We start from the raw sequence: 25,591 nt of genomic DNA, 5'->3' as shown, positions 1-25,591 counted from the left end.
TCTCTCTTTCTCTCTCTTTCTCTCTCTTTCTCTCTCTTTCTCTCTCTCTTTCTCTCTCTTTCTCTCTTTCTCTCTCTTTCTCTCTTTCTCTCTTTCTCTCTCTTTCTCTCTCTTTCTCTCTCTTTCTCTTTCTCTCTCTTTCTCTCTCTCTTTCTCTCTCTTTCTCTCTCTCTCTTTCTCTCTCTCTCTTTCTCTCTCTCTCTCTCTCTTTCTCTCTCTCTCTTTCTCCTTCTCTCTCTCTCTTTCTCTCTCTCTTTTCTCTCTCCTTCTCTCTCCTGTCTTTCCCACTCCTCTAAAGTGAATATTCATGATGAATAATTGTGTTCCGGTAGTACACTAGGAAACCATGGTGTTCAATATTATATAAACACCATCACAAAATATTCCCCTGTGTCCTGTTTACCCCTGGAAAAAGGAGCAAGATACAGGAAGACTGTGACTTGCTCAAGGAAAAAAATGAGTCCTTTTGCAAGAGTTCAAAACTGCACTCATTTTTCCTGAGTATTGATAAAACTCTGATGGTTTGAACTGCATTCTTCACCCCTTCAGTTATAAAGATATGTAATAAAGCTGCACACAAATAAAGAGCTGTTAATGGTGGAGAATGATGGTAACAAATAATGTTCTGTGGCATCTCTTTTTCTTTTTATTTCCATTAATCTTCAAAGATATCCGAATTCTTACTGTCTGGCATTAAAACTTCATGTACTTTGCGGCACAGTGATGTCAAGGTTTAAAGCAATGCAAAGAAATACAATTATTTGCTCCTACGCACTTCTGTTTTCCAGGGTGTGTTCTTGTCCTTCTGGTGAGCAGTGCAGTCCTACTTAATATGAAACTACATGGAAAGCAAATAAGAGAAGCAAGCCTGTGATTCATTTGAATTTTAGCAGCAAATCAGGAAGTTTTCTGAATTAAAATGCTGAGTTGAGCTTGGTATTTCTGCGTTTCTGTACCCAGTACAAAGTGCATTATTTGTTGCATTCAAATCTCCATTTTCCATTGCAGCTAGGAGAATCAAAGGTACTATGTTAGCAATCCATAGCAAACCAGTTTTAAAGTAATTTGGCATTTTGCAAAATGTGAGGATGCTCAGAATTCTGACAGTCTGAACTGTCAGTTGAAAAGCCTGGGATAACTCAAGGATGCATATGGAGTATGCCCAGTCTCAGGAAATCACGTAATTCCTGTCTGGCTCTGCCTGTGCTCCAGCACTTTAGAATTTTTATCCTTTATAGAATTGAGTTTCTTAAGGGTGACAGTTCTTCTACTTGCCAAGATTAAAGAGTGTGTGTGTGTGTTGTTTTCCTTAGTGTTTTGGTAGAGGCAAATCAAAAAAAGGCATGCTGAAATTTGTGAATATCACTGACACTGAATTTTTGCTGCAGAAGCTGAGATTCTTTTCTGTAGAAGGTAGATGTTGCCAGGAATGTTGTAGCCATGATAATGTAAGGATTGAAGCAAGAGGTGATACACAGTGAGTCATTTGGACTGGTGAAAAAGAGATGTTACCAATACTGTCCTGGAGAAAGTTACAGTGTGTATACATATGGTGTAGGAGTGTATTTGACTATATAAACTATCTACCTGGGTCAATCAACTGAACTCCTGAACGATTGTTTTCAATTGTATTTAGCTTGGCTTTTATTTCACATCTGAAATACTAGTTGTGGGCCTGTAAGTTAATGTGGTTTTGTTTTGATTGTGTAGAATTTAGTTTGGAGGTTTTTTTCCACTTGTCTATAAATAAAAAGTATTAATGCAAATAACATGAAGAAATCTGTAGCAGAATGCCCCTTTCAGTTTTTCCCATTCCATAAATATTTTAAATTGCCAGGTCACTGAAGGTGTAGCCACCAAAGCTGATTATGAAGTAGCTTTGAATCGTGTCTGATTTTGCTTAGCAAGCACTTTTCACACTAGAAAAAGAAAATATTGACATGGAGTTTTCCAAAAGAAAGAGTGAGAAATGGCACAATAACCAAGGAATCAATGCTACTTAAGAAGTCAGTGTCATGTATCAGTTTGTGTGTGCATCTCTCAGAGTGTAGGTAATAAGCCACTCTGGCTGAATGAAAAGATGTAATTGGTTATATGATCCAAATGGCCCTTACACAGTTTGGAAATCTGCTCCTTTTAGTTGCTTAAGTTTAATATTAATCTGCATTAGGACATACGTAAACAGAAATAATCTGGCCTGAGTAGCTGAGAGCATAGAAATACATAAGAAAATATCATTTATTGACTAGAGAACACAAGTCCTGCAAACCAGTCAGTTGATCCTCCCCTCGAAAGGAAGTAATTCAGGAAGCCAAGGTTGATTTACGGGCTGAGGTTGTCTCGTGTGGCAGCCTTTGGAGCACCGGATATTGAAGAAACCCTATCTTGGGCCTAGTCTTAGCCAGAAATTAAGATGAGATCTTGCACTTGAGGTATTAAAATAAACTCATAAGCAGCGGAAGTCAGTAGGATCAAACGGAATATTCTGAGTCTGAAAAGAGATCGAGGTGATATGAAATGCTCCAGCAGGGAAAATGAGTGTTGCTTTATCAAAAAAAAAGAAAAATCCTACTACGGAGCTTGCAAAATTTCTAGGGAGGGCTTTTCATTGCTTAAAACAGTCAGAGAAAAACCCTCACACGTAGGGTAGAATTCAAGACCCACCATTTTTTGCAAAGACCTGACAGAGTACTTTGGGTCCTTAAAACAGTGCTTGAAGAAAACCTGGTTAATATTATCTAAATTTTCCCAAAGGCTGTGAGTAAAGTTAAGCATGCAAAAAGTGACAGACAAAGTATCATCCTTGTTCAAAAAACTGGGTGACATGGGGAACAATGTTAGCATTGAATGATCAATGAGCAGTTTGTTTAAAAGCTAATCTAGGTGCAGAAGGCATTTCTGTGTCCTAGGACCCAGAGTGTTGGTGTATTCATGAGCTGTGTATCCAGCTACACGTAAAATGAAACACTGGCTTCAAACATAGTTTGTAGTGCCTGAATCATGGTAAATAAATGACCACAGCAGGCAAACTAACACTGACTAATGTGAGGTAGTGTGCATTGAAGAAGAAAATCTGAATTCCTTATACATTTGTACATCACATTAGATGCGTCTGCTCGGGGGAAAAATAAACTTAGCAGATAATTTTCAAAGACCCCGTGAAGATTTTTGTTCCTTTCTTAGCTAACATGTAAACTCTGTTAAACACAGGAGTGAAAAGAAGAATAGTGTGGAGATTATTGTAATCCCCTTGTGGACATCAATTGCATAGTCTTCTAATGAATACCATATGCTATGTGGGTCCAGTACAATGGGAATGATCAAAAACCTAAAAAAATCTCCCGTTAAGTCAAATAGGAGGGGAAATTGTGATTGTTTATGCCAGAGAGAACATGAATGAAGACATGCATACAATCTATTAGGTACATGAGGTAATGAATTGCAAATAAAAACTTTAAAAAGTAGAGCAAATAAGAAGTTTTCCACCTGACTGGTTCTTACAGAAACAAAGGCATATTAAATGAAATCAAGGTCTGAAATTCAGGACTGAGAAAAGATACCATATTTTAATGTGCGTCTCCTTGGAACATACAGGCTACTAAGACAAAAAGTTTTGGAGACACTAGAATTTTGTATTATTTATAATCCTTCCATAAGGGAGATATGGTTTCTACTGTTCTTGTTGTTGTTGAGAAAATAATATAAATGCTGGAGGGCTGGAAAGAGAGAGGCAGTGCAATTTAGAGAGCTTTTTGTAATTTCTAGAGCTAGAAAAGTTTCATTTGCCATTTATACTGCTAAATTTTGTGTGGTTGTTCTGTGTGGGAGAGTTCTAAACCTGCTCACGGTCATTTATATTTTTCTAGATCTGGTAACATGATCTATTTTGATACAAGTTTCTTGTCAAAGGGCAGCATCAGTCATTCTTACATTGCTTAGCAGCGTGCTGTGTGGGGACTTCCAACGATGTAGCTGAGAAGTTAGTGACACCTCATGGTAACTGTGGAAAATTACAGGTGATTTGGGATAAGGTTTTGGGATTTCTAATTTAACGGCCATTGCAAATGTGTTCTAGGTCAAAATTCTTTTTTGATATGCTTGTACATACCTCTTGCATTTAATTCTCCGGTCTTCCTGATTTATCTAGAGACTGATTCAAGTGTTTCTAAGCCTGAAATGAAGGTTTTCATCCTAAACTGAATTTTGTCAGTCTGAAGTCCAAATGTTGTAGTATGTAGTACCTATTAATTTATCACCTACAAAATAATTATATAACATTATTGTCTCTCCTCATTTTGTTTGTTTTAGGCACAAAGTCAGCTGCAGAGTATGCTAATGGTGGGTATGATATTGTGTCACCTGCTCCATCCGTGTACCTGGGCACATTTCAAATTTTGCACCTCCTGGAAGATCTGAGGATGGCCCTGGAGATGCTGGAGGATCCTCAGGAGAAAGAAGCGTTGCGAAATCAAATCCCAGGGGCCACAGCAGTGTGTCTGAGGGAGTGGTTCGAGGGGAACCTGGTGAGTTGTTATTTCAGCTTTTCCATTTTGTCTGCAAACAGGTTTGGGTCAAGTATTTTCATACTTAAATTATTTTTATAATAACTGAAATCTGCATACTTAGAAAACTGCAGGGGATGGTGAGTAATAATAGAAAGCTGAGGATATCGCTGCTTTATGTGCTGATTTATGTGTGAAGCAATGCAGATATAGGAGTGTAAGAAGTTGATAAAAGACCTTATTTTGTCCTTGGGGAGAGAAGAGATAGTAAAAATGAAGTATAAAAAAAATTGCCTTTTCTGTGGGTTTGTGTTTTTTTTTTTTTTTTTTTTGGTTTGGTTTGGTTTGGTTCGCTCTTTGCTGGAGATAACAAATTTATAACTGTTTACAAACCTTTGAGTTTTTACACTGTTGGTTTAAAATGCAGTGGCATTGTCTGTTGAAGGGACAGATCCAGACTGGATGATGCTCCTTTCCTCTTCCTTGCTAGATTTCCTTTGCTATCAGTATTGCAAGTCTCCAAAGTATCCTGTACAGCAGGCAGTGGGAGTAAATGCAGGAAAGCCTTTGATTTTGCAGGAGAGATATTCCTACTGAGACAGACAGGGAATAAACATCTGATCATAGTGGAAAAGACTGAGGCTTACCAGGTGAGGAGCAGAGCTTCAGGCAGGCCTCAAAAGAAGAGACCCACTGGATGTAAAGGAAGAGAAGCAGCAGGTCCTGACACAGCACTCCCCTTCAGCAAACCTGCCACTGCGTAGGAATGGTGGCTCCTCATGAGTAAAACCTTCCCCAGCTTCAGAAAGTTTCCTTGACTAATCGTTTTTCTTGTGGCTTTGTCAGTGCATGGGGCTTTTATGTAAGCATGCCTGTAGCCTCCGGTTTGGTGTTTATTATCTGCTGTAGCTGCCGTGTGCTGACTGTAACCTCATGTTGTTGGAAAGGTGGCTGCTTTTGTTTGAACTTGTCAGCTGCTGGCTCGTTGGCATTCTTCACAGAGTGCAGGTCTGGGGCTGGAAAATCCTGTTTGGGCCCACATGAGGGAAAGGAACGAGAATTTGGTACCAGTTTTGAAAGCTAGAGGTGTAGGCAATGTTTAATTTGGATTTACACTATTAGGTTTTGGATTTAGGTATCCTTAGGCCAGCTCTTACCGAATGCCTGCCTCAGCAGAAATTTTAATGATTTTTCTAATCTTTATGGTAACTAAAAGATGGGTTTACTGCAAAAAAGACATGAATTTTCGGAGTTGTTCACAGTAAAATTGAACCTGTGTCAAGAGTAGTATTCATTTGGCAAAGCAGTTGGCCAGTCTGGATTGAGAACCAAGGAAACAGGGAAGATGTGGTATAGAGTATCTCTAGTCCAGTATATAGAGATGGCTGATTTGAAAATATTTTGCACTGCTCTGTATAGAGGGAGGATACTGCATAGTTGCTGTGACTGTTACTTGAAAATGAGTAGCAATCTTATGTATTTGAAGACCTGTCTTATATTTTTTTAAGATGCAAATAATTCGCAAGCATGCATATAATTTCTGTGGAAGAAATCTGATAAAATTCAGGTCATTTGAAGGAAATGGAATATGTATTTCACAGCTGTGTCCCATACTGAAATTTCCTTCATTCCAGCCCAGAGCCATGAAACATGACACTTAATATGTGTCATATGTCAGGATAGTTGAGGTAGTGAGTTCTAGAGAATGAGAGCTCTGCATCTCAGTGAATCCGTGCTCACTGGAAGCCTCAAGTGCAGTTTGGTGGTCATTACTCTGTGAAATGCCTGGAGTATCATTTAGAAAACCCCACTCAATTCCCATGGTTTAAATACACCAATACCAAGGCCATTTGCTGGTTCATTAAAATCATAATTAACTAGAAATCAGGGGACTCTAAGATCAACATCAGCAATGCAACAGATAAACCAGAATACTTAGAGGCTTAAGAAACATTAAGGAACACTTAGAAATTTCTAAATGCAGTTCTAAAACTAATTCCAGAAAGTTAAAATCCCACACACATTCACAGTTAAGACGCACACATTTCCTCCCTCCCAGCTGGTGTTGGTTACAAGCATGAACAGCCCCTCCTGTGGCTGTGGGTTCCCCTGTTGACCCATGGGTTCACACAGGCACCCCTGAACTGTGGGTCTCCAATTGCTGCAGCTGGTATCCCTCAGGTAAAAGCATCATTACACAAAAAATGCCAGCTCTGGCACATTCTCCAGTGGAATGTGCTCCAAAGTGTCTCTTCTAAGCATTCTATCTAAAGTGTAGGCTACTGTCTGAGTACAGAGATTTGGAGGACATTTAATGGCTGTGTTCAGCTGAAACATTACATTAAACAATGCTTAATATCAGTAGCAGTAATTGAATTGTAACAAACTTTGTAGTGAATGGTGAATTGATGCCTCTAAGTTTTTATCTTTTAGAGCTATTATAGTTTAAATAATAGCTATAAATGGAGAGGGATTTTCTTTTGTGGGTGATTAATTCCAGATCTGTTTATTTTTGGGGTCCATGCACCTTCTTTTGAAGCTGGAGAGCTGCTCTAGCATGTAACTGAACAGCTTCAGAGACTACAGCAATTAATTTCTTTCTAACATTTTACTCGAATGGGCATCAAAAATATTCCCAGCTTATCCTGATTAGGCACACATTAGAAACTAGAGATATAAAAAACCATTTCATGTTCATTTTAAAAGCAGATAAGCACGTTTCTTTCAAGAAAAGTGTCTTATTTTATGATTCTTCTTCACTTAAATATTGAAAATGGTATTTAAAAATCATTTCAGCTGCCATTGTTAATCAAGAATACAAACAATGTGCCTAATGGAAATAATTTGAATAGCTGTTTTGCCACTGCCCCATATTGCTTTGCTTACAGAAAGGGAGGTCAGAAGGAAGACTCGAGGCTCGTTCCTGCTGGATAGTATCAAACAGCAGCATTTGACTGCCAGCATTTGGGTTTAAGCAAGTTACGGGATAAAAGTCCCAGTTATTGTCTCTTGTGCTCCTTCTGCCTTAGCAATCTTCATAACCTAATGCAGCCCTGAAAGCTCTCTGAGGCCCAGTGTGGGTGTCCCTGCTCTGTGTTTGCCGCACAGCAGGATTTGGGATAGCAGCTTAGAGGGACAGAAAGTGGCTGAGCCTTCTGCATGCTGTTTGTGTTGGACGTTGTCACATCTGCAAACCAGAGCTCAGGTGGACCTGCGTGAGGAAAATACTTTCTGCACAAAATTGCTCCTTGGCCTTATAGCTCAAGCAGCTTTACAGCTTTGGGAATTGCCTCTTAATGTGCTGAACTACACCTAGTGTTCAAATGAATAAATAAAGTCTGTGGAGTTTAGCCCTTGGTCAGCTTTGAGGCACACGGGTTTATTTCTGATCAGTCAGGAAGTTTCTGTGGTGATTATAGACACTGCAGATGGTCTCAGCTTCCTTCAGGTCTGTAGCACCAAACTGTGGACTTTATCAGGCATAAAGTGTCACCAAGTGATGTTTGGTGGTCTGAACAATTTAATTTATTTATTTATTTATTTATTTATATTCTTTGTCCCGTCTGCTCTAGGTGTGAATGCCAAAGATGTGGGAAAATTTAGATATGTCTAGAATAGGAAAGCTTTAGGCATCATGTTTCATACCTGATACTACCTTCCTTATTAACTCTTTTGAGAACAGCTGCTTTATTCCTTTTTCTTCTGGAGCCATTGGTGATTTGGTGTTTCCTCTAAGATCGAGGCACAGCATCTGTTGAACTAAAGGTGTTCTTTTGGAAAAGGCTTTTTTTTTTGTTTCTGTCGTCTGGGATGTGTGAACAATTCATGCTCCTGAGTTTACAGCAGGATGCAGTAACTGTGCTGTCCCTTCTTTGAGACAGATGAAATAGGTTTGACAACGTTAGCACTGAATTTAGAAAGATTCTATGTCTCAAAGAATGAGAATTTTACTGTTGCTGTAGTTGCACAAATCTTCTGACAAACCTAAAACGGAAGAAAACATGATTAATTATAGACTTTTAACTACTTAAGGATTGTAGTCAAAACTTTTGCCTTGAAGAGAATGTCTGAAGTGTTTTACATGGCTTTATGATCATAAATTCTTTGGCCTTAAAAACAGAACACAAAGACCTAGGGATTATCAGGGCAAGTTCATACAAAACAAATTGGTAGATAGTATCAACGTTTCTTGTTAAATATTTCAGTATTGCCAGTGAGCACGTGACCTATCACAAAGCAGATAGTAATTTCAGCATTAAAAATTAACTGCTGCAGTGACAATTGACTGTGTTGGGCTCTGTGAGCAACAAGAGAATGCATTCTACTGCAGCTTCATAACTCTAAATGAACGTCCACACTGTTCATTCTGGGTTTTATTCTATCCACCTTTGTGGAATCCTTTTCTGGGGAAAGAGGAACACTGGTGTTCTTACAGTTGTTCTTAAGCATGAGTGAAAACCTCATTTTCAGGACTGCAAAACATGATCTTCCTCCTAGTGGAACACCTATATTTAAAGCAAACCACTCCATCATGTAGCTTTATATACTGAGCCTTAAAATGCCGATTCGTGAAAACTCATTAGTAGAAGGTTTTTTGGAAGTTTGACTTTGAAAATATTCCTAAATATTCCCAATTTGAGGAAATGGAGAGAAGAGCAGAAGAAATAGTAGAGGAACATGTGATAGAGGCAATTTTTAATAGAATGTGATTTGCCTTATGATATGTGCTGTGCTTTGTTTCTTTTCAAGATCTATGCTTTAGTGGTAAAACCAGAGACTTTTTAGCCAAAACAGGATAAATTCCTTACAGTCTTGCTTGCTGTTTGCTCATTATTAATGTTCAAAAGAAATTGTTTCCACTGTGGGTTAAAATCAAGGAATATTTTTCCCCAGTATCTTCACAAAGTCTTGAATTAAAACAGTAAAGCCCAGTTCAGAATTCTGACCGGATGGAGCTTGTGGAGTTTTGAAGTCACTTCAAAGTTTTATTTTAAGCATGTGTTAAAGTGCTCTGCTGAAACATAATCACTGGTCTCTCTATTTCACTTTTGTCTAAGATTAATTTCACAGGGTTATCCGTCCAGATGAGAGGCAGAAAATGACTGAGTTTGGGGCACTTCCATGTACTTGAAAACACGCTTTTATAAAAGTATCAATAGCATTTTTCAGCAACAGCTGAGTGGGAAGGGAATGTATTCTGAGCAATGCCAGTTAAAGCCAGTGTATTTATCTGCTGGTAGATCTGACTGTGGAGCTCAGCTGCTGGGAGTCCTGATGGAGCTATTTATAGCTGGATCTCCCCACTGCCAAGTGATTTTAACACGTTAGATTGAAAAGGGAGCAGTAGAGCCTGCCTGGGACAGCGCAGAAAAGCCGTCACTCCGTAAGCATTCGTGTTTATTTCTGCCAGATTGAAACATTAGATGGATTATGTTTTCTGAGAGGGACTCAGAGTTGAAAGTTGAATGCCCTGGTCCTCCACAGTGCTCCAGCTCCTTTTCAATGAATTGATGATGCAAGGAAGCCCTGAACTGGAAAATCTGGGCCTCTCAGAGTTCCCCAAGTGTTTCAGAGCAATTCACAGAACACCAGAACCAGCAGAGAAGTGCCCTTCATGTGTTCAGCCCTTTATGAATACTAGAATGCCTTGGAGATAGTGGAACTGCTGCTTTGTACAGAGCTTGCATGGAACTTTTCTAAACCAGGCCTAATTTTTCCACTGTTTCGTGGTTGCTTTGTCTGGGAATCAACCCTACCATCTCTGATTGTGACTGCTCACTGTGGCAGCTCTCAGGAGAGGTAGTGAAGTCTCCTCTACATGAAGAACTAATAGAAGTTTACATCAGTGGGTAGGGCTGATTTAGATCTCTTTCTAAAAATGGCATTTTCTTTCACCCTTGTAATGATCAATATTGTTTAACAGAGCCACCTTAAACTACAATGGCCAGAAGTGCTTAAACAGGGCTGTGTTACAGGCTTAGAATACTCATGGAAGATAGGTGATATTCCTGCTATAACAGCAGGGCCTGTACTTCTATGTAAGCTTTTCAAGATTCAAGGTACTCTACTGACATATAGGAAGTTTGCCCTCAGGTGCAATCCTCAGCTACTTGGCCTATCCACACCGTGATGGTGTCAGTGGAATACTCTGTAGGAGCCATGATTTTATACAGAAATTGCATGTTATCCTCCAAAGGCATTAATGCAATTTATTCAGTTCCATTTGTACAAGTCTTGTTCAGCTGTTGGCTTCGGTGCCTTCCTTTACACTGAGTGGCTGAATATGCCATTAGTTCATCTTTCCTTTTGTGTCTGATGCTGTGCATGGAGTCCCTTTTCCATCTCACCTTCTGATCTGTCACTAGAATCTCCAGCTGCATTACTTTTCACCGATTTCAATAGTATACACTGTATTCATTTAACAAACATTAATGCAGAAATGTATTTTCCAAGTGGAGCTACAGGAAACTTTGGAAAATGTTTTCCATAAAGTAATTAACAGAGAGATTGGTAAGAGGGAACTGTTTCCTTAAACAATGGTGCTGACAGAAAAGGTGTAGAGGTTATGTAAAGAAACTGGAGCCAAATTTAGTTTTTAAAGGCCCTGTACTGATTTGGAGGCATTATTTGAATAATAGAGGAAGGGCATAATTTAGAAGTATTTCTGTATGTAACTCCTATTCACATTTCACAGAATTTGGATGGATAGGTGGACCTATCGACATTTGCTAAATCTTATTAGTTATGACAAACATAACAATGTTGTATCCACAACAAAGTTATTTCGTTCTCTTTTGGATTAGTATGCTAATAACATGCAAGTAAATATTTTTTCAGCTTTTGTGGCTGCTCAAAAATGGAAAAAAATATACTTATTTTAGAGATATTGTACAACATGTTGGCATCCTACTCTTTTTCATAAAAAGAAAACAACGGGCTTAAGTTTCCTTAATAATGAAATGCTTAAGGAAAAAAAAAATTCTTGCATAATCCTTATCAGAAATAAGGACTTGTAAAGATGTATCTGCATCTTATTTTGGTTTGGGTTTTTTTTACTATTTTTTCCATTATGAAATTTAGAAGAGAAAAATCCGATGTGCATCATAGTGAGGAGAGGCAAACTGTAACCTTGTAATGGTGTGTGTGCAAATCTTTGGTAAATATCCTGTTTCAGATGTCTCATACACTGATTTAACGCAGGTTTGGCAGTTTCAGCTGTGCTTTGAAACCTTTCAGACTGGAAACTAAATTTATTGACTTATTGTAATATGTTGTGTGGTAGGATGTAAATAAATATCTTTAATTATTTTCTTTACATATCAGTGTACTCCTGCATATAACTGGGGGAAGTGTTCACAGTGATATTGCTGCTCTGTTAAGTAGAAAATATTTTTTAGATTTTGTGTGAAAACAGGGTACTCGGGTTTCTTACGTTCTCTTCTCAATGAGTTTCATGCAAAAAAAAAAAAGTCACAGTTCTTGTAGAACTTGGGCTGGACAAAGTATTTCAGCATATGGAGAGGAATGCTTGAAACTGCCAAGAATGTGCAAATGTCTGTGGATGAATTAACAGACAGTAGCTCCATCTAAGAACCAGCAATACATTCTTTATGCCAGCCAAGGGAAGGGAGCTGCTTATTGCTTGAGCAGTGACCAGAAAGGACATGGCAGTGCTGGGGATATGTGGTATGGGAATGGCTCCAGAGATGTCAGCACCTGCTGGAAGAATTACCAATTTGGATTAAGGGTAAGGGTTAACCACCACATGGAACTAATGGCCATCTAAGTCCATTTAATTCCAAAATACAGATTTTAATCAAATAATTAAGCCATTAGGACTGAGTGCGTCTTATGCTGGGAAAGGATTATTTGTTTGTGCATCTGTAAAATGTTATTTTTTGTCTGTTTCCCAGGATATTGTTTATTTTTTTTTAAATTATCACAGGCAAAGCAAATGTGCTGATCTACAGAATGCAGTGTATTTTTTTCATTTTGTTCCAAGAGTTGCTTCTTTGTCACGTAGGCATTATCAGTTAGTCACGATTAAGACTCTACGACAAATTTTCTTGCTGGAAATACTTCATCTAGATTCCTGAAGCCATTTTGGCCATGTAAAAGGGATTTCTTCCTCCATTGTCTTCTGCACAAATGGCCTGAGTTTCTTTATACACAAGTATTCTCATATTTTCTCTCTCTTTTTTCAGTCTGAAGCTCTCACACTTTGCTTCACCACGAGAATGACATGTGTGAATTGGCATGCTGAAAAATATTTCCCTTGTAAAATCTGGTCCTAATCCCTTTGTTTCCAAAGCAGCCCAGACACTAGGATTGGGGAAAAAAACACAGAGGAATAGATGTAGGAAAAATTGATACTAATTCTTGGGAATGAGTAAATTTTTGTGGCATGTCCATCCTCACTGGGCTCCCCTGATGAGGCTGGGAGGATGCAAACCTGGTCACTTCATTCCGTGGCCTAAAAGAGCAAGTGTAAGTTCTTCTCGTGTTTTCAGAGTCTGATGGGATTGGAAGCTGGAACAATCTATAAGTTATTGATAAAAAGGCAGACAGGTGCCATGCTCCAGGCCCTGGAGAAGTGCTCTGATCCCTGCTCCTTTGCCTTTTGATTTCCCAAGAGATTCAGAGGGAATAGAAGAACACGATTGACCGTTTGCACTTGTGCTGCACCAACACCTGTATTTTATCACAAAGAAAAAGTAAAATTGCTAAAACAGTGCTAGGAAATACAATTTTATAGTGTTCATAGAGCCTCAGCTGGGTGCAAGGAAGAGGTGGAAAAGCAAACAAACTCTGTGCTTGCTCCAATCCGTGTTGGTAGAAAAGGGAAAACACCAGACAGTGCCTTTCCCTCCACAGTTGCAAGGGGATTTCTGGATGTTTTCTTGCCTCTTCATAGTCTGGAGTGGAGGGACATGAGAACTGTAGCTGATCATTTAAAGTATTGTTGCTTTCAGTTTCAAAGCCCTTGCAGCATGTTTGTTTACTGTTTAAAAGAGATTTCTAGGCTTGTTTGAAGTATTTGACCTGCTGACTAAAAGTAATGGCTCACTTAGCTGAGTGGTTTTTGTGGGTTGTGTATCAGCACGAGTTCTTGGGCTGCCACCTTTGGTGTTCTGCAGATGGAGATTTTAGTGCAATCAAGGCTGGCAGTAGTCAGCAGTGCTCTATGGGAGTGTGGAATTGGCAGAGAAATCCTGATGGGTTATCATACAGCTTATGGAGTATATAAACGTTGCTAACGTGAAATATCTTAGTGCCCTACATTGCATTTGTATTGCCATAACATGTGTGTCCTTTATTTTTGGGGACAGCACTGGAGAAAATAAACAATTTGATGGGGCAAGAGAGAAGCAGCTGGATCAGTCTCTGTGGGGTAACACTTGAGGGTGTTGGTTCTACAGTGGCAGTGGGGGGCTTTTGCTTCTTTGTTTTTCAGTTCTCCGCTGAACCAGAAACTGGTACTCAGTGAAGAGCTACACACAGACATGGATTAACTGAAAATAAGAAAAACATACAGTGGTAATCCTGAGATTGCAGCATATTTTCCTTATTTTCACACTGCCCAGAGAAGCTAACCTGCTTTCCCCATGAAATGCAAAAGCATTCTAAGCAAATCTGGGGCACTTGATTTGCATTCAGTTGGCTTCTGAAGGTTCCAGGCCAAAGCTCAAGCAGGATGTAAAGTTCAGTATGCAGGTGACAGGCTCCCAGTGAGCATGTGACTGTCTGGAATGTATGCTGTCAACATTCTGGCTGATAAGATGCAGAAAATTCAGACATTTACCTTTTAATCAGGAAGAATGACTAACAGGAATCAAGAGACCTTTGCATGAAATCCAGCACAAATGACAAGGCAGAAGTAAGGTATGTTGTCACTTTTAATACTTTTAAAAGGAGAAATGGATACTACTCTAAATGCAGATGCTGCACTGGGGCACTGGGAAGTTTAGTGACACAGTTTTTCTATAGGTTTTAAAATTAAAACCACAATCATTAGCTGATAAAGTATGGTGGAATGCTTTAAGAGAGGTATTTCCTTTTTCCATGAGTAAGACTGAAATAGGAGTCTTAGAGCCTCTGTTTTGAAATGGATGAAATGTGGAACTTAAGGCACCATAGTGGTGATACTATGGGATATGCAATGCTGTGAGATCAAGCTTGATGTATTTGCTAATCTCCTTAATTAGATAACAAGATTTTTGGGTAAAAAATTGCTTTAAACTGCCCAGGGAAGTGTACTCTCTTAAGTTTTTTGGGGTTTTTTGTTTGTTTGTTTGTTTGGGTTTTTTAATTATTAAATGGACCACTGATGCTGTATTAAGATTTTTCCAAGATAGTGTGAGCTCTTCAACAAATAACTGCTCTCGTCCTCTTTCAGGCAGCATAAAATAAGTAGATTCTATGCCCAAGGAAACCCAAGTCCCCTTCAGATCTGTCTTGCAGCATTGTTTTTCGAAACAGATAGTTCTTTTCTCGTCACGTTTACTGGTGATTTTAGGTAACCCAACGCCTTTAGAAGACCTGTAGCACTGACTTGCTAAAAATTGTCATGTTTTTCTCATCATGTGACTTTAAGTAAGAACAGATAATAAATACATGACAGGAACTGAAAGTCTGGGTTTATATCCTTCCCTCTTACTCTGTCTTATGCGAGGTTCTGAGAAGAGCTCTATCAGGTCAAAAAGGCCAAGAATGGTTGAAACATTAGAAACCCACATCCCCTTGAAGAAATTTTGTCACATTATCTGTGACTTCACCAGTCTGAAATGTGGGTTGATGCCTAAGTGAGGCCGGTTCCTGTAAGAAAGGCTTTTCAGGACTTTGTGCAGCTTCAGACTTTGAGTCCTCTGTGTATATCATTAGTACCATGGGCAGCCTTGTCACTAGCTCTTCCAAACTGCCGGTTTACTACTCCTTAAACCCAGGGGTCATTTTGCCTGTAGGACCTGAAGGCAGTGAGGAGATAAGTAAATGTTCTGAGATCATCACAAAGATTCCATGGGGACAGCTGCGTTTGGGTCTGAAGAGGCATTGCCCAAGCAGTTGTCCTTGTGTGTGTGACAATCAGCTGCCTGGTTTAAGGCCAAAGCCACTTTGAACTAGGGGGAGAAACAACACTGGAAGCTGGAGTTTATTGGGAAAATTTAAAAGCCATGGATAAGTACTGTGTGGAGGCACTAGAGGACACCGCAATAACAGGCAACACTTTAAACTTTCCTTCTTGCCAGAGCATTGCGTTGCACATGCGTTTGTCTTGGTGTTGCAAGTTTGAAAAGTTGCCATGCCGTGAGATTTCAGCTTCAGCAGGAGCAGACAAATATCTTGGAAGGGTATCATCATCTTCTGTTAGGATGGAATATCGCCTCTTTGGCAATAGCAGTATTTATGGGATCATTATCTTATTCACAGGATCGTCCTTGAATTCCTCCCTTTTTATAATGTCTTTTAAGAGGACAGGCAAGTAATTCAAAGAGCAGAACTTATTTTTAGGTTTAGTCTTGAGCCTGAAATAAATTAAGAAGGCTGAGTAGTGTTACGATAAACAGGGAGTAGAACAGAGACAGGAAATAGGGGGTCTTTGGTAATGAGTTCCAGCCACTCTTGAAACAGAAAGCCAGAGAAAGCATTACTTGAGAATAGTTTCTCAGTGACAGCTTAATAATTTTTAGCTTTTTATTCAGCATTAAAGGGGAACAGATCCTGCAGATTTATGCTGTTCTTGAAAGATCCTTTTTTAAAGATCTTTTAGCAAGTTATATTTTTAATGGTTTTGGGGTTGCATTGTTCTTCCTGCTAACCGATCTGCTGTTTAAAAAAACCAGATGTTTGGGGGGAGCCTGAAGTTTATACAGTTGTGTGTTATATATACATCTGTGAGAAGCCTTTGGGATAAGACTGTGGGACAGAGGCAGGGGATTCAGCTTAAAATATGACCAGGCATTGAAGATTTTAGAAGTTGAGGGTTGAAAGGGGAAGAAATCACAGCTATATCCTGTAAAACAAAGCAGAGCACTTGCTTCCAAAAGTTTCTTTTAACCCTGGGAATGTGACTGCTGAGATGGGCCCAAAGCATGGATGGTGAGATTGATATTTACAAGCACTTCACGTGGCTAAAGAGGGTAAGTGATTTGCTGGGCTTTGTTTTCTCTTTCGAAATGCACATTTAGCAAAATCTTAGTCAGAATTCTCAGCTTTGCGAAAGGAAACTCATTCAGTGCCTCAGACTTTAAATGGTGTGAGTTTCTTCATGAGAAGTGAATTAAAGACGTGTCTTGGTGGAGGAGGAGGAGGCTTAGGGAGGGGGGAGAAAATCAGCTGTCTTTGTCTTTAAAAATGAAACTCTAGGATCAAACTTTGAGCAAATGGCAATAGATTCTGGCAAGTGCCTGTGCTTTCTGGGGACTGCAGTGCAACAAAACAAATCCTGCATGGTAATGTATAGCTAAAGGAAGGAGAGGGTGGTGTTCACCATGTTGTGCTTTAAAGGGAAAAGTTTTCTGCACTAGCTCTTCACTTAAGTGATTCTTCATCGGGGTAACTGTATGAGACCTTTCGGGATGCCTTTGTCTCGGGTAAAAATGGTGGTGATTTTCCTCTGTGCGTGATACTCTGCTAAACAGATAAGTTTTTTAAAAAGCAGGGTTATTAATTCTGTCATGAACTGCCCAAACATAAATTAACTGCATGAGATTGTTTTTGTCTTCCTTTTAAAAAAAAAATAGGTTTGTACAGTTCTCTCATCACCTTGAAAAAAATCACTGTTTTTGTCAGCGTTTAGATTTTTTTATGTTCTAAGAATTTCTTTTTCAGTGTTAGAAAAATCCATGAATGGGATGTGAATAGATCCCTCAGAGTAGGCTGGTTTTTAAATTAGAATATGGATTTAACTGTGTGTGTCACGAAAGAAGCACATCCTCTCCTTATTATTTTAAAATCTATTGTAGCTTGTGTCTGCTTTTCCTGCAAATTCTTGCTTGTTTATATGCATACATACATGAATATATATGCACATGCACTCTTGGGTTTTTACTAGCTGTATAAACATAAAGTATCTGTCAATACTAATGTGAAATGTGATTAGAAATTTTTATTTTGGGTAGTTCCTTGAATAAGTGTAAAATATTAATGATGTGTCAGTCTTTAATAAGACCTTGAGAATAGTGAAGTTAATTTACCAAATATTTACACTGGATTATAGAAACTTTCACATTTCTGGAGTGTGTCTGTGGAGGGGATTAAATGGGAAGTGAGAGGATAGTTAAGAGGCAACAGGAAGTAGCTGCTGGTAACATTATACTATTATTTTAACCTGTGCTCTGTGCAGTTAAAGCTAATTACCTCTTTAAAAAGTGTATTTTGAGCTCACATATTAATTTGGTATTTAAATGAGGTTATGGATACAGCGTGTCTGCCACTCCTGCTTCCTGGTGCAAATTTCATTTCTGTAAAGACAGGTTTGCTAACAAAGAGGTTAATAAGGTGTGCTGCTGTCAGCTGGTGGACTGTGCTCAGAAAGGATACCGTGTTCAAGTGTAGCACAAGATTTTACAGGAGTTAATGGTGCTCCTGCTGTAGTTGCATGTAATTCCCTTTATGTCCGGTACGTGAAGGAGAATATCAATGCTGCTGCTTTTCCTTGCAAGCTCTTTAAAGGGGTGAGCACATGTGGGGGAAGGGAGGAGGACTGAAAATGATCTTGCATTGTTCCCAGGAGAACTTAAGCAGTCTGCTCCCAAATTCCTTTGACAAGTGATTTAGAAAACAAAAAAGTTGAAACAGTCTTCAGTTGCTTGTTCAGTTTTCCTGTCCAAGAATCCCAGTGTCTCACGTCTGGCACTGACTGTTACAGCATATAAAGATTTCAGTCCCTGCAATCATAAATTGTTGCTCTTTGGCTGATAATAAAATTATGAGTTGCTTTCAGAGTAACACATGGCATTTAACAGCGAATAACTGCAAGAGACTTCCATAAAGCCTTGGTGAAGTATGCCAGAGCTGGCTCAAATTTCATCATTAGCAGAAATCTCTTCAGAGACCCAGATGGGTTTTGATGTTGCAGGGGTTGGCTAGGCTAGATTTGTGTGGTATCTGTGGCTTGGACTGGGTTAGGGCAGCAAACAAAAATGAAAATCCTGAGATCCAGGCAGGCAAAACAACAGATACAACTTCTATTTTCAGATGCTTAGAATGGAGGGTCTGGTTTTAAGCAGAAGTCTTGTAACATAATGTGCACAGTAGCATCTTGCAACAGCAGCAGGGGAAAAAGTAATATTTAAATCAAACTGAAATAATGTGTCACCACACTTCAGTTCTTTCCATTGGACTTTATTGGTGTTAACATGACCTGTGGGAATGCTGGGCCAAGAATGGCCAGAGAGATGGACAAAGTGGGCAGCAAAACCTGAGAGCATGTGGACAGAGCCAAGGAAGGATAGGGAAAATTCCTAGTGTATACACTGTGTGCTTTTAACTTCACAGCTTGGCCAGCAGCACAATCCTCATAAAGTAGTGTGGGCAGTTTGGGGGAAGTGTTTTGCAGGTGATTAATACTGGGTTCTTTCACAGGGCCTGAGTGGGGATCCATCAGTGTTAAAAGTTTCTGTTGCAAACTAAGGGCCCTGAGATATCCCCATGACCTGAAAGAGTCTCGTTTTTAGCAAACATTCTTTTGTTCTCCCAAGGGATTTGGGTTAGAGGATTCATGTCAAATTTTGTGTCATCCTGTTGCTTTATTCTTATCTTCCCACCCACCCTTAAATGGAAGACAAATAAAACTGGCACAACCCACATTTTGGTATGTAGACATGTAGTTATAGTCAAAAATGATTAATATAAATGCTAATATTCACAGCTAATGGCTGGCCTGAAATTGATGTACATTGGTTTTATGCCTTCCTTTTTTTCTGGGGGAGATTCTTAACCTGTCCTAGCAAGAGGTGGGGTGATCAAACCCATGATATAGCCATTAAATTCACGCTGCTGAAGGTGAATCTTATGACTTCTATAAGGATATTTTCTTTTAAGACATTTAACTGTCTGGAGGAAGAAAATAATTATTAGTTTTCAGAAAAATTATCCAGATTAAATAAAAATATTTGTTAAAAATTCATTTGTTTTAAGGACTACCAAAATTAATGTAGCTCTGTCTTTGCTAGTTTCAGACTATGCACTGTCAGCTTTTTCCAGGTGGCTGCCACTTTCATTTAACCAACCAGTAACAATGGCAAATAAAAAATCCTGCTCTTGATTTACTAATTGCCTTCAGATGAAAGGCAAGAATTGTAGATCCAGGAATCATGTTCCGGCCTTCTCCTCCTCCTCTCAGGTAACTGAGGGAATGCACATATGTTGAGATGGGTGTGTATCTGAGGTAGCACTAACATGCCAAGAGATTAAATTTGTATTGCGTCCATAGGCAGATGCAAATAAAAATGTTTACTGTGTAAGCTGCTCACTCATCACTTCATAATACATCTCCTTGTGACTCAGAACATAATTCTACTGACCAAGAAGAGCACTACAGAAGTGGAAAGACCATACACTTCTAAATATTATCAACTGCAAATAGGCTGGGAAGAATCTACAGTCCACATTTTCTTATGTTGAAATGTGGTCTGTGAGGTGGTTTGTGGTGAAGCTGAGTGGCTGAACTCTGCTGGCCATACTCCTCATTTTCAGCTTCTAAACTACAACAAAAGGCAATACATCAAGCATGTCCCTAATCTTCCCCATTAATACACACATTATTGTTGCCACAGGCATCCTATTCAATTATCAGTGGAGCTGAAGGTGATTCATGTGACTGAAGAAGAGAGGAGGGTTATGACATAATCTGTCTCCTCAAAGAGGCGGGTGACTTGTTGAAAAAGCTTACAAATCACCACTTTAACTGACTGCCAGGTTTCTTTTCCCAGCTCCTCCCCGCTCCACAGCCCAGGATGAGATCCATGTTGTTTCTGACAAATTTCTGAGTAACAGCTTGCTGACCAACTCCAGAAGTTGGTGGGGTTTGGATTAAAGTTAGCTGTGTTGGAGACTCTTGGTGCTGAAAAGGCACACACATCAACTGACCAACATTTCTTGCAACGTCCTTTTATACTTTTGCTGATCATCCCCATTTTAAATCAAAGCTATTGAATTGTTCTCCAAAGTCTGATTTTTTTTTTTGTGTGTCACGTAAGAAGGAAAATTTAAGCCCTTTTCTTGGAAAAGTACTCGGTAATGACAGGATCATGCAAGTGATACTTAGACACTTGGAACTTTCCAGCCTCTACCAATATTGTGTTCATATTAAATTAATGAGCATATTCCAAAGATTTGGAAAATAAAAATGATGAATCTCAAGCAGGTGGTGGAATGCTTTTTGATGAAAAAAATATTATGGAAAGCTTTCTTTTTCTTTTCCTTCTGTAGAACTGGGAGAAACAGCTGATTTGGAATTGTTCCAGGAAACTTTTTATGTTAATATCTTTTGCAATCTGATGGACAGTAAACTATATCCAAAATCACTAAAGAGACTGTAATACCAGTGCTCCAAGAAACTGCTTTGCAGCTCCTGGCTTCCCATGGCTTGGACAGGTGCACTTTTCAGTGGGTAAAACTTGGCTGGATGTCCTGGCCCAGAGAGTGGTGGTGGATGGAGTTACGTCCAGCTGGGGACTGTCACCAGTGGTGTCCCCAGGGCTCAGTGCTGGACCCAGTGCTGTTCAGTGTCTTTATTGATGATCTGGATGAGGGGATTGAGTGCACACTCAGCAAGTGCAAAGATAACCCTAAGCTGGGTGGGAGTGTTGATCTGCTGAAGGCCAGGAAGGCCCTGCAGAGGGATCTGGACAGGCTGGGTGGATGGGCCAAGCCCAATGGTGTGAGATTTAACAAGGCCAAGTGCTGGATCCTGCCCTTGGGTCACAACAACCCCATGCAGTGCTACAGGCTTTGGGACCAGTGGCTGGAAAGGGCCCAGTGGAAAAGGACCTGGGGGTGCTGATTGAGAGTGGCTGAACATGAGCCAGGTGTGCCCAGGTGGGCAAGAAGGCCAATGGCACCTGGTGTGGATCAGAAATGGTGTGGCCAGCAGGAGCAGGGCAGTGATTGTCCCCCTGCACTCAGCACTGGTGAGGCCACACCTCGAGTGCTGTGTCCAGTTCTGGGCCCCTCAGTTCAGGAAGGACATTGAGGGGCTGGAGCGTGTCCGGAGAAGGGCAATGGAGCTGGGAAAGGGTCTGGAGCACAAGTCCCATGAGCAGCAGCTGAGGGACCAGGGGTGTTTAGCCTGGAGAAAAACAGGCTCAGGAGTGACCTCATCACTCTCTGGAACTGCCTGAAAGGAGGGTGTGCAGCCATGTGGGGATCGGCCTCTTCTCCCAGGCACCTAGTGAAAGGACAAGAGAAATGGCCCCAACTTGCACCATGAGAGGTTTAGATCGGATATTAGGGAAAATTTCTTCACAGAAAGGGTTGTAAAACATGGGAACAGACTGCCTGAGGAAATGGTGGAGGCACCATCCTTGGAAGAGTTCAAAAAATGTGTAGATATGGTACTTGAGGACATGGTTTAATGGCGAAAATGGTGGTGGTGCTGGTTGGACTCGATTTTAAAACTCTTTTCCAGCCTTAAGGATTCTGTGATTCCTGTAGGCAAAGTATTTATGGCATGCATTTGATTTTTTATCTGCAGTGGTACTGCCATCAACATATTTTTAGCTGCCTTGCCTTCTAGCGTATCTTTCCTTCTACTTTGTTATCATGTGTTATCACAAACTTTTTTACATGTTTTATGCAATCCCTCTCCTTCTTTCATTATAACAAACATAGTTAACATGCTTGGCTTCTAACTTGTTGAGCCCAGGTAACAACTTTTGCTCTTTAATGCTGTATCTTCTGAAATAACAGCTTTATAGGAAATCTTGTCGATTCAGCATTTTAGACCTGTGTAAGCACATGAGCAGTATTTATTTATTGTTTGCAAGCTCTTACACCAACTGGAACCATCCATGGTCTCATGTCTTCAGTGCTCTATGTCCTGTACTCAGTTGCTGCTGATACATGTGACATCTTGCTCAGTTTCCTCTCAGTCCTGACTCTCACAACTGCAGAATGCACTCCAACCATCCGCAGATGGCCTCGGTTCAAGTTACATTGTTTTATCTTGTCTTTATACATGCCACAAAGAATTACCAAGTCTTAAACAACTGCTGTACGTCAATCAGACACTTATTTAGCAGGTCATTTTTCTGTCTACTGTACCTTCCTGTGCTTATCTGAGGCCTTTCTGGCTGACCTCACACTTGCATATTTAGAGCCATTTCTGTGAGGTCTTGAACCTTAGTTGTACTTATTATGAACTGGTCAAAAACTTGTGACAAAAGTTTATTCTGAGTAGAGTTAACACGTTCTTCTTTTGATGATGAATGCTGGTGAGTGAGGTGTGGACTGAGATTCTGCACATTCTGTTTTTAATGTTCCTGTTGGTCACTTAAACAGGGACAGAAGACCAAGGTTATTGAATTCATATGTGATTCTAGTTAAGGGCCTTGCAGCTATGCTAAGGGGCATGATTAAAACCTAAGAGCCAGATGCACAGGAAAAGAGTATAAATAGTAGAATCCCAGTCCATGCAGACTTGCTCAAAGTTACACATTTAAGCTGAAATAAAGAGTAAAAGCAGAATGAAGAACAGGATGGCAGCTAAATAAAAGCATTTTAAAAGGATCTGGAAGTTATGGGTCCTAGGCTGAAAATACATGAATTTTACTATATTGTTAATATGGAAAGAAATATGGCCCGAGAGTCTGTGAAAAGGTTTTACCACTCAAGCCAGTTTCAACTGGAGTCCTGTGTCTCCTCTTAGGCTCTTAATTTTAAAAGAAGTTGGGAAATAGTTGGTGAAGAGGAACCAAAAGAAAGTAACAAAACAAATCTTCAAAAGTTAACCTGTGAGGAAAAGACAGAAAAAGTCGTATTTTCTTTCACAACATGAAGAGGGACCTGCTAATTAGAGATGTAGAGATAATCTTTAAATATGTAAAAAATCTCTGAAGTGAGCAGAGGGACCTATTTTTTAATTTATGGTGGTATGATAAGAGCCATGAAGTTGAAGAGATGATTCAGATTAGGCATTAAGAAAAATGCTCTAATGATGGGCAGGTGAGAAGTAGATGGAGAAGCTGTAAATTCCATTTCTGGAGGTCTTCAGAAGAAGACAAAACAAGAATATTGCAAATAATCATTGGCCCGAGGATGGAATAGTGAACCAGATGATCTCTTCAGACATCTTTCAGCCCTGTTTGTTGGTGCTGTTGTGATTCTCTCAATTTCTTTCAAAATAATCAGAGACAAGGGTGCTTGGTTTCTCTCAGCTTACAAAGGTGCCACACTTACATCTAGCTCAGCACTTTATGGCTTGAAAAGTGTCTTTTGGGTAAAGATTTGATTTCTTGATTTGAGTTAATTAGCACCATGTTTATTTTCACCTTCTGTTTTATGTTTGAGCCTGTAGGTCTCAGCATAGATCAGGAAGCCATAAATATGTTTAATTAAAAAAAAAAAAATTATTCACGAATGTTTAGCTGAAAATGAAAGGGCAGTTGTGGAGGAGGATTATAACTATATTGGTGCCATTGTGCAAGTGTGTATAAATGAGTAGTCAGCTGCAGTTGAAGGGAACTCCTTGGATTCCTGTGTTAGCTGAAAAGCCAGGCTGAGTGTTGTGTTCCCTGGCAGAAATGCAGTGCCTGCAGTGGAGTTGGGAAATCAGCCTCTGGGGGCTTAGGTTTCTTCTGATGCTCTGAGCAAACAGCTCCATTCCCACAATGTTGCAGTGGGCAGGATGAACCTAGGAGACTCTTCTAAACTTGAATAAATCTGCAGATTTTTAAAAATTGTGTTGTGTCTATATAAAATTCATAGGAAATGGGACATAATAGTTAAGGACAGGCCATGTTTTAGAAGGTTTTGCTCTCTAGAGCCATTTAAGAATCCGTAAGTGATTGGGTGGCTAGAGCAGTTTCTGATAAGAATTTGATCATTTAAATAAATTTTTATTGCTAACAAAAAACTTCTGATTTTCTTTCAGTAATTTCTAGGGATACTATACCTATAGCAATTTTTACCGCTTGAAGGTAAACACAAGATTCATTGACTTCGGCAAAAGACTGTGGAGACTAGATATTTCAAATTAAATGGGTTTTGGTTTGGTAAGATGGTGTTTTTCATTGAAATTATCATTTTCTAGAAAATACCAGTCTATTGCTATACCATTGTTGATTGCTGGAAATGAGAGAGTTTTCAAAATACAGCTAAAAAAAGGTACATTCCAAAGGCTTAATGCATATGAAATGAAAAGTTCTGGTCTGTACACACCTTTTTTCATATTTTTTGTACTGTAAAAATGGTTTAATATATATAATTTTTATTAACTATTGCTTGAAACTTTAAGTGTAAAAATTCTCACAGCACTTTTTTTTCCTCCCAGTCGCAGGTGAGCCATCTTTCATCTAATAATGAAACTTATCAAGAAAGGTTGGCACGACTAGAAGGTGATAAAGAGTCGCTCATCCTGCAGGTATGTTTAAAAGAGAGAAGAAAATTGTCTGTATAGTTGATGTTCAGTGCATAAAAGCTGAAGTGGCAGAGTACTTTCTGTTAAACAAATGCTAGCAGGTCTCCATATGTAACTGATATTTAACCAGGAATTTATAATCTGTATAATCCCTCTGAATGATTTCATGGTGGGGTAACCTGGTAGAGGAGAGGGTGTAACAGCAGTCAAAGGGGGGATGACAAAGGGATTAAAAATAATTCTGTCCTAGGACACTGCAGTGATGGTGGTTCTCTCGGTTTGCTGGGTGGTGCCAGTTTTCTAGGTTCTGTGTGCCACCATTTGTAATGACCCAGAAGACTGGCAGGTAGATAGAACTGGTATTTTTCCTGTTTATATGCCATACCAAAACTGTTTCCATCATCAAAAAAGGGAGGAAAACAGGGATAGAGAAAATTTGACAGTAAAATGCATGCCTAAACTCTTCCAGGTTTCCTGTTTCTCAGTTTACCAAGCCTTTTTCAAACAGATC

At 39.5% G+C, this 25,591-nt stretch overlaps 1 protein-coding gene across 14 annotated transcripts in view; it reads left to right on the top strand.

The window, feature by feature from the left end:
* Window positions 1–25,591, top strand: part of PPFIBP2 (PPFIA binding protein 2) — a 99,926-nt gene that overhangs the window by 31,804 nt on the left and 42,531 nt on the right. For 11 of the 14 annotated variants that reach the window (XM_042035614.1, XM_042035611.1, XM_042035610.1 and 8 more), the window contains 2 exons: window positions 4,309–4,523; window positions 24,994–25,083. In XM_042035614.1, coding sequence (XP_041891548.1) covers window positions 4,309–4,523; window positions 24,994–25,083 — 305 coding nt within the window. Of the gene's footprint in view, window positions 1–4,308; window positions 4,524–15,861; window positions 16,640–16,856; window positions 16,952–24,993; window positions 25,084–25,591 lie in introns of those variants that run through there. The other 3 variants (XM_042035618.1, XM_042035620.1, XM_042035617.1) reach the window with 3 other exon arrangements.

The sequence above is a fragment of the Corvus kubaryi genome, unplaced genomic scaffold (genome assembly GCF_017639235.1).
Source record: "Corvus kubaryi isolate FWS band 111438036 unplaced genomic scaffold, C.kubaryi_AGA036_p1.0 37384, whole genome shotgun sequence".
Classification (NCBI taxonomy): domain Eukaryota; kingdom Metazoa; phylum Chordata; class Aves; order Passeriformes; family Corvidae; genus Corvus; species Corvus kubaryi.
The sequence above is the reverse complement of the archived record's forward strand: the minus strand, read 5'-3'. Positions and strand labels throughout refer to the sequence as shown.